This window comes from Magallana gigas, chromosome 10 (genome assembly GCF_963853765.1).
Source record: "Magallana gigas chromosome 10, xbMagGiga1.1, whole genome shotgun sequence".
Classification (NCBI taxonomy): Eukaryota; Metazoa; Mollusca; class Bivalvia; order Ostreida; family Ostreidae; genus Magallana; species Magallana gigas.
Window position 1 is genome coordinate 15,699,204 of NC_088862.1, and position 17,668 is coordinate 15,716,871.

A 17,668-nucleotide genomic window follows, 5' to 3' on the forward strand; every position below is an offset into this window, starting at 1 on the left:
ATATATTACATATGAGCAAGAAGAGCGAAAACAAAAATGCTGCTATACATTTGCACTCCAGAAAAACTCAAGAGCAAGTATTAATGTAAGGTTAACCACCTGCCCGTAATCGTAGAAATAACTTAACTTAGCAATCTATGAGTTATTGTTTTTTCATAAAGCAATTGTATTGATTAGCTGTAAATACACTTTTTCAAATCACTATTAACAAAAAATCAGATTTGTTTGCACTGACCTACATTAACCTGCACTTAGTCTGCATTACTTTTGAACACATTTTTCTGTCATTTGAGTTTCTTGTATTTTTTAAGAGACAGATAATAAAGCGTTGATCGGTATTTAAAAAACTCATTTCATAACAGTTGTTAAGAAAGTGTTACAGTAATTTTCCTTTAGAAGTGCAACCTTAGGCTTCCTATTAGGTGCATCATCTTCGCAATCTCCATTTTCGCCGTTACGTTATCCTACAGGTCTTCTCTCTACAGTATCAACACCACCCGGTTCCACTGCTGCTGCCGGTTTCACACCGGCTACGATAAAGTTACCGAGTTCAACCGTTTTAGCTCCTACGTTACCTCCACTTTTACAAACGTCGACTACTTCTACGATTTCTACGACAGGTATATGGGCAGCTTCATATCTCCTATTTATTTTTGCAACTAGATTAACTGTTCTTGGCTTTATTTCAACTTACGTTAAAATCGACGAATATTAAGACATGCAGATTTTTTTAATAGTTTTTAGTTTTGTTAACATATTTTACAATATTTCAAAACATAATTTGAGCAATTTATTTATTTTTGCATTTGCTTCAATATTGCAAAAATTCCAATATCTTAAAAAAAATCATAATAATACAATATTCCTGTTTGATATCACCGTCTTAAACATTGAGTTATCAATTCATTAATATACCATTGCAAATTGTATTGAGAGCTAGGTTAACATTTTGTCCTTGGAAATATATGATATTTAATTACAAAATTCGTTTTTTTCGTATTTTTTTTGTAGATTATTATTTTGTATTACAGTAACTTTACAAACTTCCAAAGAATGGCATTGGATCATGTGATATATGTTAATTCATCAAAGCATAAAAATATATAATATTTATTTCTTTACAGCCACACAGACAACATCGTCGACGACAAGTAAGTAATCAAACATTTTTATGATGAAAAAAAGACTGTCAAATTGAACATTAATGAGCGTTGAACATTAATAATCAATTCCAAAATAATTACTGTGGAATCAACATTGTTTGTGGGGGACCAATTTCATGGCTTTCGTGGATAACCTTTACCCACGAATTTACATCTCAATGAACCTATACACAATCATTTTTTAAAAATTTATTTAAATTACCCTGATTACACTACCAACGAATTAAAGTCCCACGAAACAGGAAAAGGTTGGCTACACACGAACATTGGCCCCAACGAATACAAATGATTCCACAGTATGTGATATCAATAATTAAATTATATAATAAAGAAATATATTGAGGTATCAAAATAACATCGCCGGTTTATCATCTTAAGGGGTGACATCAACATTGACGACAGTTCTTCCTGGATCCCCCCCAACTCCACCCGAATTTACACTACCACCTCCGGGTATCGATCAATAATCTGTAGAATATTATGATGCTATTTAGCAAATTAACGCCAGAGCCCTAACTCTATCGCTCTCTTTAGCTGCTATAAATCATTGTTTCATGTACCAACAATATACTGCTGACTGTTTATACTACACTATAGTATCGTCTATTCTTCTGCTTTTCCGTAGCAAAAGTATGTAGCAACGAAAAGCATTACCTTGTTAAAACGTCTTTTGCATTTTGAACATGTTTTTACAGTTAGTGAAATACATGTTGTAGCCCGGAAATAGTGTGCTTAGTTTTAGTCTGATCTTTCTCTTTACTGCAGATTATTGCAGTACTTAAGTTCTGCAAAACCATATAGCGTTGTGTTATCTAACAATTCACGCTAAGACTATATATACAGTCTTTTACTAACTAAACTGGTCTTTTTATAGTTTTGTTTAGAAATTCAATTTTCTCACTAAAGGTATAAAACTCTGATTTTTCTTTATGTAGCCCTGAATGTAGCAGTTATCTAAAACTTCGAAGAAAAACTGCAATGCAAACGTCATTGATTAAAATCAACGTTTGGTTACTTACTACATTAACTTATATTATGTTAAATGAAATGGTGATGTATATCTGGTAGATTTAGGAACACATAGTGATAAAATGTGGTTAAAAAAACGAAAAAGATTAGATTGACAAATGAATTGTTGAACAAAAAAAAACCACCCAGATAATAAACTTAAAGAATAATTTAATTTCTGGTACAATTGAATATCTTTTTATCGTAACATGCTAGGTAACTGAAATAAAATTGCTCCTAGCATAAGAATATTTCAGTTTTCAATGGAACTTGTCTATCATAATAAGCGAGTTGTTAACGTTTTCTTTAATAAGTTTAGTGCTAGATAGATATAACCGATTTATATTGATTTTTATTAGGTGTCACCACAACCCTTGGTACGACGCCTTCCGTAACATCAAGTGGAACAGTTCCTCAAACGCCTGCAACAAAAGTATCTACACCGCAGATTAGTACACCATCCTCGGGTAAGTCTGCAAATAAATTTCTAATAAACACATATGCATTTTGATAATGAATGAAAAAAATTAATTTTTTTTAATGGCCAAACATTGTTATCAAAACATCAAATATTTCTTTAAAAAGGAACTCCATCAGAAAAAATTACGACTCCATCATTTGGAACTACGCCATCTGTGACAACAAGTGGATCTACTCCATCAGTTACACCTACACCAAGTGTTTCCACCCCAAGTGGTCCAACTCCTTCAGTTACACCTACACCTAGTGGACCTTCACCGTCAGTTACACCAACACCTAGTGGGCCATCACCGTCGGTGACACCTACACCAAGTGGAACAACACCATCAGTGACACCAACTCCGAGCGGCCCCACACCCTCTGTTACACCTACGCCTAGTGGACCTTCACCATCGGTGACATTTACACCAAGCGTAGCCACTCCACGTGGACCAACACCATCTGTGACACCAGCTCCAAGTGGACCAACACCATCAGTGACACCAACGCCGAGCGGTCCTACTCCATCGGTGACACCTACCCCAAGTGGACCAACACCCTCAGTGACACCAACACCAAGTGCTTCCACCCCAAGTGGTCCTACTCCTTCAGTTACACCTACACCAAGTGGTCCTACACCATCTGTCACACCCACACCAAGTGGTCCAACACCGTCAGGAACACCAACGCCAAGTGGCCCCACACCATCCGTTACACCGACACCTAGTGGACCAACGCCATCAGTGACACCAACGCCGAGCGGTCCTACTCCATCAGTGACACCTACCCCAAGTGGACCAACACCCTCAGTGACACCAACACCAAGTGTTTCCACCCCAAGTGGTCCTACTCCTTCAGTTACACCTACACCAAGTGGTCCTACACCATCTGTCACACCCACACCAAGTGGTCCAACACCGTCAGGAACACCAACACCAAGTGGCCCCACACCATCCGTTACACCAACACCTAGTGGACCAACACCATCAGTGACACCAACGCCGAGCGGTCCTACTCCATCAGTGACACCTACCCCAAGTGGACCAACACCCTCAGTGACACCAACACCAAGTGTTTCCACCCCAAGTGGTCCTACTCCTTCAGTTACACCTACACCAAGTGGTCCTACACCATCTGTCACACCCACACCAAGTGGACCAACACCGTCAGGAACACCAACGCCAAGTGGCCCCACACCATCCGTTACACCTACACCTAGTGGACCAACACCATCAGTGACACCAACGCCGAGCGGTCCTACTCCATCAGTGACACCTACCCCAAGTGGACCAACACCCTCAGTGACACCAACACCAAGTGTTTCCACCCCAAGTGGTCCAACTCCTTCAGTTACACCTACACCAAGTGGTCCAACACCATCTGTCACACCCACACCAAGTGGTCCAACACCGTCAGAAACACCAACGCCAAGTGGCCCCACACCATCCGTTACACCGACACCTAGTGGACCAACACCATCAGTGACACCAACGCCGAGCGGTCCTACTCCATCGGTGACACCTACCCCAAGTGGACCAACACCCTCAGTGACACCAACACCAAGTGTTTCCACCCCAAGTGGTCCAACTCCTTCAGTTACACCTACACCAAGTGGTCCTACACCATCTGTCACACCCACACCAAGTGGTCCAACACCGTCAGGAACACCAACACCAAGTGGCCCCACACCATCCGTTACACCGACACCTAGTGGACCAACACCATCAGTGACACCAACGCCGAGCGGTCCTACTCCATCAGTGACACCTACCCCAAGTGGACCAACACCCTCAGTGACACCAACACCAAGTGTTTCCACCCCAAGTGGTCCTACTCCTTCAGTTACACCTACACCAAGTGGTCCTACACCATCTGTCACACCCACACCAAGTGGACCAACACCGTCAGGAACACCAACGCCAAGTGGCCCCACACCATCCGTTACACCTACACCTAGTGGACCAACACCATCAGTGACACCAACGCCGAGCGGTCCTACTCCATCAGTGACACCTACCCCAAGTGGACCAACACCCTCAGTGACACCAACACCAAGTGTTTCCACCCCAAGTGGTCCTACTCCTTCAGTTACACCTACACCAAGTGGTCCTACACCATCTGTCACACCCACACCAAGTGGTCCAACACCGTCAGGAACACCAACGCCAAGTGGCCCCACACCATCCGTTACACCGACACCTAGTGGACCAACACCATCAGTAACACCAACGCCGAGCGGTCCTACTCCATCAGTGACACCTACCCCAAGTGGACCAACGCCCTCAGTGACACCAACACCAAGTGTGACCACCCCAAGTGGTCCAACTCCTTCAGTTACACCTACACCAAGTGGACCAACACCATCAGTGACACCTACACCAAGCGGTCCAACTCCATCAGGAACACCAACGCCAAGCGGACCAACACCATCAGTGACACCAACTCCCAGCGGCCCTTCACCCTCTGTTACACCTACGCCAAGTGGTCCTTTACCATCGGTGACAGTTACCCCAAGTGTAGCCACTCCTAGTGGACCAACACCATCAGTAACACCAACTCCGAGTGGTCCTACACCATCGGTCACACCCACACCGAGCGGTCCAACTCCATCAGGTACACCTACACCAAGTGGACCGACACCATCAGTAACACCGACACCTAGCGGACCAACACCATCAGTGACACCAACGCCGAGCGGTCCTACTCCATCGGTGACACCTACCCCAAGTGGACCAACACCCTCAGTGACACCAACACCAAGTGTTTCCACCCCAAGTGGTCCTACTCCTTCAGTTACACCTACACCAAGTGGTCCTACACCATCTGTCACACCCACACCAAGTGGTCCAACACCGTCAGGAACACCAACGCCAAGTGGCCCCACACCATCCGTTACACCGACACCTAGTGGACCAACACCATCAGTGACACCAACGCCGAGCGGTCCTACTCCATCAGTGACACCTACCCCAAGTGGACCAACACCCTCAGTGACACCAACACCAAGTGTTTCCACCCCAAGTGGTCCAACTCCATCAATTACACCTACACCAAGTGGACCAACACCATCAGGCACACCGACACCAAGTGGTCCTACTCCATCAGGTACACCTACACCAAGTGGACCGACACCATCAATTACACCAACACCAAGTGGCCCAACTACTACAACAGTGACAAGTATATCCATAGTTTTATTTTATGTTGATGTATCCTAATATCAAAAAGTTGAAAAATTAATGTTGTCACCATAAAGACAGAAAGAAATGGTGAAATATATTTGTTTTTATTCGTTACAGGCTGCGTTGATGAAATGCTGACAGCTGGTCCAAATGTATTGACGCCAAGCAGTGATGATATGCCTGGCGAAAATGTGGACAATGTGTTCACTTCTACTGGTGCCACTACGGACAATGTTAATCCTACCCCAACTGTTGAATTCACTCTGAACAGTGATCAGCCACCACAGGTCACCGCTGTGAAAGCCATTGTTAGGAATGCAGAAACTGTGGAAGTCACATTAGAGCAACCCAATGGGGAAAAGATTACAAAGGTATTGATTTTATATCACAGAGAATTATTTGAGGAGATTCGACAAAACTTTAGGAAAAGTGAACGATGTAAATATGGTTACATAAGACAGTTTTCGATATTCTTTCAGACACCAGTTTTGTCACCTGATGGCACTGTTGAAGTTAATTTCAGAGGTGAAACTGGAAGCAAAATTACCGTAAAGATTACCAAGAAGGACACAAGTGCACCCTCAACTGTATCTAGCGTTGAAGTCAAAGCTTGCACAAGTGGTATGGGAATTGAACAGTTGGATTTATTAAATATGTATATGTCAGTCCATTTTAAAGATAATTTTGTTTGGGTTTTGATCATTTATCGTAATTTACTTGCAATGTTTTTCTGTTTTAGTAAATTTAAATAGATGAAATACATAGATCTTATAAACAGGTGTTTTGTATCAAAACAGTAGCTTGTTACAGAACAAAGTCAGAAACATTTGTATAGGATGAATTAACCATGCATCGGACGCATACCTGTTATCTGACAACTTTGGTCATAAATATACAAATAAATGTGCATTCGCCCATGTAATGTTTCGTATGTCCCTGAATTAGAACTAATGAACTTTATGATTATTAAGAATTTGATAGTCATATTGGCAAAAATATAGCAATATAGGCATCGTAAAATAACGTCAAATACGCCATCATTGAAAATTTAGTTGCACAGATTTAACATAAGAGCATTATTTGAATGTTATGCTTTATTGAAAATGCACCCTCTACCTCAAATAATTACAAAGTAATTTTTGAAACAAAATTTAATTAGAATAAGTCTTAGAAGTTTGAATTCTTAATGTCAAGGTCATTTTTGCTTCATATTTTCATTTCACAATGGATCGGACACAAATAAACCGTGCATTGGATATTTTTCAATGCATGATTTTATCTAATTATTAACATGCTAGGTTCCCTTTTCTTGTGATATACTTTAAAATTATAGTAAAATTAAAAAAAAAATGAAACAATCATTTTCCTCAGACCACTGAAAAGTTAGTTTGATGGATACTGCTTTTTTAATCAAAAGTTCCTGTAGGTGCTGACACAATAAAGAACCTCTCAAGATAAATAGTCCTTTGAACAGAAGCACTAGTCTAAATTCCTGACTGTAGATTCGATAATAAAAACAATGCTCTTTATAGCAATTAATTAAATTTTATTTTCAAACCATTTTATTTTTGCATTAAAATTTTTCTTATTTTTAACCTCTACTGTATAGCCGTTCAATGCTTGGTAAATATTGTCCGATCTATTGCCAAATTGTTCAACACTTCATTAATTTGCTTTAATTTCTACGTTTTCAACACTTTCACTATTTTGTCCCCAATAATTGAGCAAGGGAAAAACCTTTAACTTTTAAAACAAGTTGTATTTATATCTAGACTATAATTGATGTTTGATCAAAGAGAAAATTCCACAGGTGTCCAATGCATGGTGAAAATACCGTATATCTAAATTATCAAGCAGCTGGATTGTTTTATATAAATAGAATATTTATTCTGTATGACTTTACAAAAACGGCTCACTTTTTATTGAAATACAAATGATGGTCATGAATTTAAATGTAGTTTTTAATCACCAAACTTGTCTACTATAGTTTTGTTGAGAAATTTATTTATCAAACTATGGTTTTTCTTTATCCAGCTCTGTTTGTAGCAAACATCTTGAAATTAAAGTTCAACTAATGAATACATCAAATATTAAAATCAATGTGTGCTTAAATTGTTCTTACTACAGTTAATGATACTATGTTAATGAAATGAGGATGTATGTCTGGCGGATTTAAAAAAAAAAGATGATGTCTATTTCAATATAGCAGAAGTGATTCACAAATGAATTGTTAATGAAAAAAATTTAAAAGATTAAACTTACATCATAATTTATTTCTGATACAATTCTTTTTAATGTAACGGACGACATACTGTGGAATCATTAAATTCAGTTGATGCCATTTGTCGTGGATTGCTTAATTTTACAGGTTTGTGGGGACGTAATTTCGTGTATTCTCTTATATCTACAAAAGGAAACATGTCTTAGTACTTTATTTTATTAATTCGTGGAGGATGTTAATTCGTAGTTAAGGGATACCCACGAATTCCACGAAAATTGAGCCACCACGACATCTAATGATTCCACAGTAGCCGACAAATCTACGTGTATTTGAATATTTTAGTTTTTATATGGACTTGTTAAACATAATTTCAGTGTTTAATGTTTGTTATAGATGTAGGGCTAAATAAATGTAACATATATAAACTGATTTTGAATAGGTGTAACAACCACCCTCGGTACGTCGCCTTCAGTAACTTCGAGTGGAACAGTTCCTCAAACGCCAGCAACAAAAGTATCTACACCGCGAATTACTACAATATCATCCGGTAAGTCTGTTAATAAAATTTCTGATAAACACCAAAAAATAAATTGTCTTTATGCATAAATTAAGAAAAACAAAGATATAATAACCGAAAATTATTGAAAAGTCATCATATATCATTATATTAATTAGGAACTCCGTCGGAAATAATCACAACACCTTCATTTGGAACAACACCATCTGTGACCACAAGTGGGTCAACCCCTAGTGTAACAACACCTGGCGGTCCAACACCAAGTGGTCCAACTCCGTCAGTTACACCTACACCAAGTGGACCAACACCATCAGTGACACCAACTCCTAGTGGACCTACACCATCCGTGACACCAACTCCTAGTGGACCAACACCCTCAGTGACACCAACACCAAGTGTTTCCACCCCAAGTGGTCCAACTCCATCAGTTACACCTACACCAAGTGTTCCTACACCATCTGTCACACCAACACCAAGCGGTCCAACTCCATCAGGTACACCTACACCAAGCGGACCAACTCCATCAGTGACACCAACTCCGAGCGGCCCTACTCCCTCTGTTACACCTACGCCTAGTGGACCTTCACCATCGGTGACAGTTACACCAAGTGCACCAACTCCAAGTGGACCAACACCATCTGTGACACCAACTCCGAGTGGTCCTACACCATCGGTTACACCCACGCCAAGCGGTCCAACTCCATCTGGTACACCTACACCAAGTGGACCGACACCTAGTGGACCAACACCATCAGTGACACCAACTCCTAGCGGTCCTACTCCATCGGTGACACCTACCCCAAGTGCACCAACACCCTCAGTGACACCAACACCAAGTGTTTCCACTCCAAGTGGTCCAACTCCGTCAGTTACACCTACACCAAGTGGTCCTACACCATCTGTCACACCCACACCAAGCGGTCCAACTCCATCAGGTACACCTACACCAAGCGGACCAACTCCATCAGTGACACCAACTCCGAGCGGCCCTACTCCCTCTGTTACACCTACGCCTAGTGGACCTTCACCATCGGTGACAGTTACACCAAGTGCACCAACTCCAAGTGGACCAACACCATCTGTGACACCAACTCCGAGTGGTCCTACACCATCAGTCACACCCACGCCAAGCGGTCCAACTCCATCTGGTACACCTACACCAAGTGGACCAACACCTAGTGGACCAACACCCTCAGTGACACCAACACCAAGTGTTTCCACCCCAAGTGGTCCAACTCCATCAGTTACACCTACACCAAGTGGTCCTACACCATCTGTCACACCCACACCAAGCGGTCCAACTCCATCAGGTACACCTACACCAAGCGGACCAACTCCATCAGTGACACCAACTCCGAGCGGCCCTACTCCCTCTGTTACACCTACGCCTAGTGGACCTTCACCATCGGTGACAGTTACACCAAGTGCACCAACTCCAAGTGGACCAACACCATCTGTGACACCAACTCCGAGTGGTCCTACACCATCGGTCACACCCACGCCAAGCGGTCCAACTCCATCTGGTACACCTACACCAAGTGGACCGACACCTAGTGGACCAACACCATCAGTGACACCAACTCCTAGCGGTCCTACTCCATCGGTGACACCTACCCCAAGTGGACCAACACCCTCAGTGACACCAACACCAAGTGTTTCCACTCCAAGTGGTCCAACTCCGTCAGTTACACCTACACCAAGTGGTCCTACACCATCTGTCACACCCACACCAAGCGGTCCAACTCCATCAGGTACACCTACACCAAGCGGACCAACTCCATCAGTGACACCAACTCCGAGCGGCCCTACTCCCTCTGTTACACCTACGCCTAGTGGACCTTCACCATCGGTGACAGTTACACCAAGTGCACCAACTCCAAGTGGACCAACACCATCTGTGACACCAACTCCGAGTGGTCCTACACCATCGGTTACACCCACGCCAAGCGGTCCAACTCCATCTGGTACACCTACACCAAGTGGACCAACTCCATCAGTGACACCAACTCCGAGCGGCCCTACTCCCTCTGTTACACCTACGCCTAGTGGACCTTCACCATCGGTGACAGTTACACCAAGTGCACCAACTCCAAGTGGACCAACACCATCTGTGACACCAACTCCAAGTGGTCCTACACCATCGGTCACACCCACGCCAAGCGGTCCAACTCCATCTGGTACACCTACACCAAGTGGACCGACACCTAGTGGACCAACACCATCAGTGACACCAACTCCTAGCGGTCCTACTCCCTCTGTTACACCTACCCCAAGTGCACCAACACCCTCAGTGACACCAACACCAAGTGTTTCCACCCCAAGTGGTCCAACTCCATCAGTTACACCTACACCAAGTGGTCCTACACCATCTGTCACACCCACACCAAGCGGTCCAACTCCATCAGGTACACCTACACCAAGCGGACCAACTCCATCAGTGACACCAACTCCGAGCGGCCCTACTCCCTCTGTTACACCTACGCCTAGTGGACCTTCACCATCGGTGACAGTTACACCAAGTGCACCAACTCCAAGTGGACCAACACCATCTGTGACACCAACTCCGAGTGGTCCTACACCATCGGTCACACCCACGCCAAGCGGTCCAACTCCATCTGGTACACCTACACCAAGTGGACCGACACCTAGTGGACCAACACCATCAGTGACACCAACTCCTAGCGGTCCTACTCCATCGGTGACACCTACCCCAAGTGGACCAACACCCTCAGTGACACCAACACCAAGTGTTTCCACTCCAAGTGGTCCAACTCCGTCAGTTACACCTACACCAAGTGGTCCTACACCATCTGTCACACCCACACCAAGCGGTCCAACTCCATCAGGTACACCTACGCCAAGCGGACCAACTCCATCAGTGACACCAACTCCGAGCGGCCCTACTCCCTCTGTTACACCTACGCCTAGTGGACCTTCACCATCGGTGACAGTTACACCAAGTGCACCAACTCCAAGTGGACCAACACCATCTGTGACACCAACTCCGAGTGGTCCTACACCATCGGTTACACCCACGCCAAGCGGTCCAACTCCATCTGGTACACCTACACCAAGTGGACCAACTCCATCAGTGACACCAACTCCGAGCGGCCCTACTCCCTCTGTTACACCTACGCCTAGTGGACCTTCACCATCGGTGACAGTTACACCAAGTGCACCAACTCCAAGTGGACCAACACCATCTGTGACACCAACTCCAAGTGGTCCTACACCATCGGTCACACCCACGCCAAGCGGTCCAACTCCATCTGGTACACCTACACCAAGTGGACCGACACCTAGTGGACCAACACCATCAGTGACACCAACTCCTAGCGGTCCTACTCCATCGGTGACACCTACCCCAAGTGCACCAACACCCTCAGTGACACCAACACCAAGTGTTTCTACTCCAAGTGGTCCAACTCCGTCAGTTACACCTACACCAAGTGGTCCTACACCATCTGTCACACCCACACCAAGCGGTCCAACTCCATCAGGTACACCTACACCAAGCGGACCAACTCCATCAGTGACACCAACCCCGAGTGGCCCTACTCCCTCTGTTACACCTACGCCTAGTGGACCTTCACCATCGGTGACAGTTACACCAAGTGCACCAACTCCAAGTGGACCAACACCATCTGTGACACCAACTCCGAGTGGTCCAACACCATCGGTTACACCCACGCCAAGCGGTCCAACTCCATCTGGTACACCTACACCAAGTGGACCGACACCTAGTGGACCAACACCATCAGTGACACCAACTCCTAGCGGTCCTACTCCATCGGTGACACCTACCCCAAGTGGACCAACACCCTCAGTGACACCAACACCAAGTGTTTCCACACCAAGTGGTCCAACTCCATCAGTTACACCTACACCAAGTGGTCCTACACCATCTGTCACACCCACACCAAGCGGTCCAACTCCATCAGGTACACCTACACCAAGCGGACCAACTCCATCAGTGACACCAACTCCGAGCGGCCCTACTCCCTCTGTTACACCTACGCCTAGTGGACCTTCACCATCGGTGACAGTTACACCAAGTGCACCAACTCCAAGTGGACCAACACCATCTGTGACACCAACTCCGAGTGGTCCTACACCATCGGTTACACCCACGCCAAGCGGTCCAACTCCATCTGGTACACCTACACCAAGTGGACCAACTCCATCAGTGACACCAACTCCGAGCGGCCCTACTCCCTCTGTTACACCTACGCCTAGTGGACCTTCACCATCGGTGACAGTTACACCAAGTGCACCAACTCCAAGTGGACCAACACCATCTGTGACACCAACTCCGAGTGGTCCTACACCATCGGTCACACCCACGCCAAGCGGTCCAACTCCATCTGGTACACCTACACCAAGTGGACCGACACCTAGTGGACCAACACCATCAGTGACACCAACTCCTAGCGGTCCTACTCCATCGGTGACACCTACCCCAAGTGCACCAACACCCTCAGTGACACCAACACCAAGTGTTTCCACTCCAAGTGGTCCAACTCCGTCAGTTACACCTACACCAAGTGGTCCTACACCATCTGTCACACCCACACCAAGCGGTCCAACTCCATCAGGTACACCTACACCAAGCGGACCAACTCCATCAGTGACACCAACTCCGAGCGGCCCTACTCCCTCTGTTACACCTACGCCTAGTGGACCTTCACCATCGGTGACAGTTACACCAAGTGCACCAACTCCAAGTGGACCAACACCATCGGTTACACCCACGCCAAGCGGTCCAACTCCATCTGGTACACCTACACCAAGTGGACCGACACCTAGTGGACCAACACCATCAGTGACACCAACTCCTAGCGGTCCTACTCCATCGGTGACACCTACCCCAAGTGGACCAACACCCTCAGTGACACCAACACCAAGTGTTTCCACACCAAGTGGTCCAACTCCATCAGTTACACCTACACCAAGTGGTCCTACACCATCTGTCACACCCACACCAAGCGGTCCAACTCCATCAGGTACACCTACACCAAGCGGACCAACTCCATCAGTGACACCAACTCCGAGCGGCCCTACTCCCTCTGTTACACCTACGCCTAGTGGACCTTCACCATCGGTGACAGTTACACCAAGTGCACCAACTCCAAGTGGACCAACACCATCTGTGACACCAACTCCGAGTGGTCCTACACCATCGGCCACACCCACGCCAAGCGGTCCAACTCCATCTGGTACACCTATACCAAGTGGACCGACGCCATCAGTTACACCGACACCTAGTGGACCAACACCATCAGTGACACCCACTCCTAGCGGTCCTACTCCATCGGTGACACCTACCCCAAGTGGACCAACACCCTCAGTGACACCAACACCAAGTGTTTCCACACCAAGTGGTCCAACTCCATCTGTGACACCTACCCCAAGTGGACCTTCACCGTCGGTGACACCAACACCTAGTGGACCCTCTCCAAGTGGACCAACACCCTCTGCGACTCCAACTCCGAGCGGACCAACACCGAGTGGAACAACGCCAAGTGGCTCCACTCCTTCTGCAACAATAACTACTATTTCGACCCCTTCTACAACAGGTATAATCATGATTAAAGATATATTAATGTTAATCTATTTTTTTATAAATGTGTACGTAGCTTTTGTTACTGAATTATTATCATTCAAATGTCTTTTTTCAATGTTTGAAAGGAGTTGTCTGTAGACATTTGCTAGAAATTAAATGTTTAAATCCATGTATAAACATTGAAATACGATTTTGAATTTTAGTTTGCAGTTACGTCGATATTGGACCTGAACAAGCTATAGATGTGTCTCTTCGTTCTCCCAGTGAAGATCCGGACGCTCCTATAGAAAACATTTTACAAACAAACAGTAAATTGGTTTTAAACTTTTATATTTAAATGTAATATGCGTTTAGCGAGAGAGTGGCCTTGTCAATTTCATTGATGATAATACTGTTGGGTTTTTTTTGTGTGCAAACTATGATTATTATTGTTGGCATTTTAAAGTTAATTCTAAAATTTATTTATTTAACTGTATTTAAAAGAAAAAAAGATTAAAATTCATTTTGTTTAATGAAAAATATCTTTTGTACAGGTGTGTACAAACCGAAAAAGGAGCCAACTTATGATGAAAATGTTGTCGTAAAAATTATATCGCAAGACACTCCGACTATTTTGCGAGTGTCATTTACTGTAAACAGAGCAGACACTGTTGGCCTTGAATACCTCACGGATTATAAAGTATGTATAAAAGTTGCATTATATGATATCATAAAACCAAGGCTTAGTCAAATTAAATAAAACATAGGAACAAATCGGTTTGATTAATACCGCTATATGAATGTTTTTCAGCAAAAAATCATAACTCAAAATAATGAGACGGTAGAATTTGTGTTTGCTGCTGGTATCATCACAGACAATTTTACAATCAACATAAGGAGCGATTCAGCTGAACAGCCAGAAATCTCAAACCTCAAAATCCGGGCATGTTACAAACCAGTCATAGGACAGCGTATGTTGTTTTTTTTAAATTGAATTTGATTACCTTTTTATGTTTCTTATTTAAATTTCGTATTTCTGTTTAAATAAACTTATTACCATTTTTCTATTTTAGCATCAACAACGACACCAAACCCATCAGTGAGTCACGTTAAATACTAGTAACATACTAATGTTTATACGATTGATGTATTTGACTTTAGTAGTAATGGAATTTCTTGATGAGATATATTAAATTAAAATCATTCAAACATTTATATTCACAGATTACGAGTGGTAAGTTATAGCATATGAATAATCCATATTATTGTTTTGTTTAAATGCAAAAAGTAGAAATTCTAGAATTTTTCATTTTGATAAGACTGGATAAGGTTTCATTAAAACCATTAATTCAGTGATTAATGAAGCTTTGTTGTGAATGTTTTTTAATACTATACCACCAATTTAATGATCTTGTGAGAATTTTTACAAATGATACTCAAAATGTTTACCTCTTTTTCCTATATAAAAACAATTTTATACTTTCTTTTAATTCATTTAATATTCAATTCATATACATGTATCAAAAACAGACTTTTTCATTTGCATGCATAACTTCAAACACATTATTTGTTACATGTAGAAAAATAGACGCCTCTTAGAGAAACTTTCCTATATGCACTTTCCCAAAAACATATTTCAACACGTATGCAATGATCTGTCCTTTTGAATAGTTTAACATATTAACCTTCTAAATCAATATCTACCTCACACGATTAGTTAGCAACAGTGTACATATAAAAATTAAAATTTCACATTTCTTTCTGCACAGCCACATTACACTTTTTCATTTTGCAAAAATTTCTAGTCCCTTTTCTCTTTTCTTATCCTACGAGAAGCGCAAACTACAGCGTCCAGTACCTGTGATTTTTGGTGCAATGATCGCAGTACCTGCATAGCTGGCTCCCAGCGCTGCGACGGTATAAAACAATGTGACGACGGCGAGGATGAAGAGGGTTGTCTCGGTGATTTTATTTTGAAGTGTTGTCTCGACTTACCCGTTTAAGAACAATTTTTTTCACGATTAAAACCCCAAGAAAACATAAATGGAACATATTTCTATTAAACCTACTTTCTCCAATTTCCTTTTGAATGGATTGATTAAGATAAAAATTTGGATGCCGTCAGATTAATTTAATAGTTAATGACGTAACAGATAAAATAAAGTGTTAAAAAATTGGTACAAGATTTAATTGCCTTTGACATTCAGTAAAATGATTATGTATATATAAGAAATAAAAACTAATACTTTCGTTTATTACATTTCTGCTTTATCAAAAGGATAAATATGAACTGTTTCATGTATCCCGAAACCATGTTAATGTAAATCAACAATCAAACGAATATAACCATCTTTAATGAGAATTTGCATTTTTTTATTTCTTGTAAAAAAAAAAAAAGAAGTGTGTTACAACAAGTAAATACTTAACCAGACAAAAATGGATGCAATTGTAGATTGGTCAAATTTATTTAGAAATTGAACTTTTGAAGTTTGTATTATAATGTACTAATTATTTATTCACAATTAAAATAAAGCAAATGGAAGATATATTTAAACCCAAAGCACTTTTATTACTTTACAGTATTTTTCTTCCAACTGGTGTTTGTATTTCATTATTATTAGATATCTTTCATTGCGATTTATGTTTCACTAGCTTACCAGAAACTCTCTTAGAAGCACACTAAATTTCATTTATAAATTTGAAGTTTTGTATGTATCTCCATGTAATTTAAATGATTTTTAACGGGCCAAAAATTTTGTTTTACTTAGGCACAACAACATCTGTGTTGACAACAACATATCAATGCCCACCGACAACCATTCCCTGTTCTAAGGAACCAATTTGTTATCTTACTAGTGAGATATGCGACGGAAAATGTGATTGCCTCGTGCATTGCGATGACGAAAAAGACTGCAGTGCGTATTTTTTTTTAAACCATTGTGCAATGGTCTGCGCGTGCAATATTAGAATGCATGATCCAAAGTGTTATAGTGTTTTTTATTACACCAATTTAAAAAAAGAAGTTTTTACATTTGTTTGACCAACCCAGTATTGTTATTTAATAGACGAGCATTTAACACAATTTCAATGAAAACGCGTTAGATAATAAGATTTTCATTAAATATTCTAGGCATGTTTAAGTTGAAGGTGGCTTTTGAAAAGAGTATCACCTAGTAAAATGTATATTTTACATGTTGCGTACATTTTCTATAGTTTTAGCTTATACGTAAATTATTGCTAGATACTATTCTTAATTCTCAAAAATTTGCTCCCGACTGTGATGTGTTAGAATGTACATTAATGTTTATCAAACGCCTTATTTAAACAAAGAATAAGAAAATCAAAAGAATCACATTAAGGAGGAATTTCACGAGAATTAAGAAGAATAAATAACGTTAATTTACCAATGAGCCAAAACTATATAGAATGTTCGCACGCAACATGTAAAGTATATAATTCACATGGTGTTAATACATCTGATTCGGTACAATTCCAGAACAGGAAAAGTTAACTTTCTGTTCCGTCCTATAATATTGTATGAACAATGCAATGTATCATCTTACGAAGCTGTTTACT

The 17,668-nt window shown here is 42.2% G+C and overlaps 1 protein-coding gene across 1 annotated transcript in view; it reads left to right on the top strand.

Moving 5' to 3' along the window:
- The window catches only part of LOC105326801 (mucin-19), a 61,033-nt gene extending 45,821 nt beyond the window's left edge, over positions 1-15,212 (top strand). Inside the window, exons 99-110 of the mRNA XM_066072630.1 lie at positions 471-620; positions 1,125-1,151; positions 2,531-2,638; positions 2,757-5,810; positions 5,930-6,183; positions 6,292-6,433; positions 8,473-8,580; positions 8,709-14,126; positions 14,317-14,421; positions 14,647-14,792; positions 14,904-15,063; positions 15,166-15,212. Of these exons, the coding sequence (XP_065928702.1) occupies positions 471-620; positions 1,125-1,151; positions 2,531-2,638; positions 2,757-5,810; positions 5,930-6,183; positions 6,292-6,433; positions 8,473-8,580; positions 8,709-14,126; positions 14,317-14,421; positions 14,647-14,792; positions 14,904-15,063; positions 15,166-15,212 (9,719 nt within the window). The remainder of the gene's footprint in view (positions 1-470; positions 621-1,124; positions 1,152-2,530; positions 2,639-2,756; positions 5,811-5,929; positions 6,184-6,291; positions 6,434-8,472; positions 8,581-8,708; positions 14,127-14,316; positions 14,422-14,646; positions 14,793-14,903; positions 15,064-15,165) is intronic.
- The last annotated feature ends 2,456 nt before the right edge of the window (positions 15,213-17,668 follow it).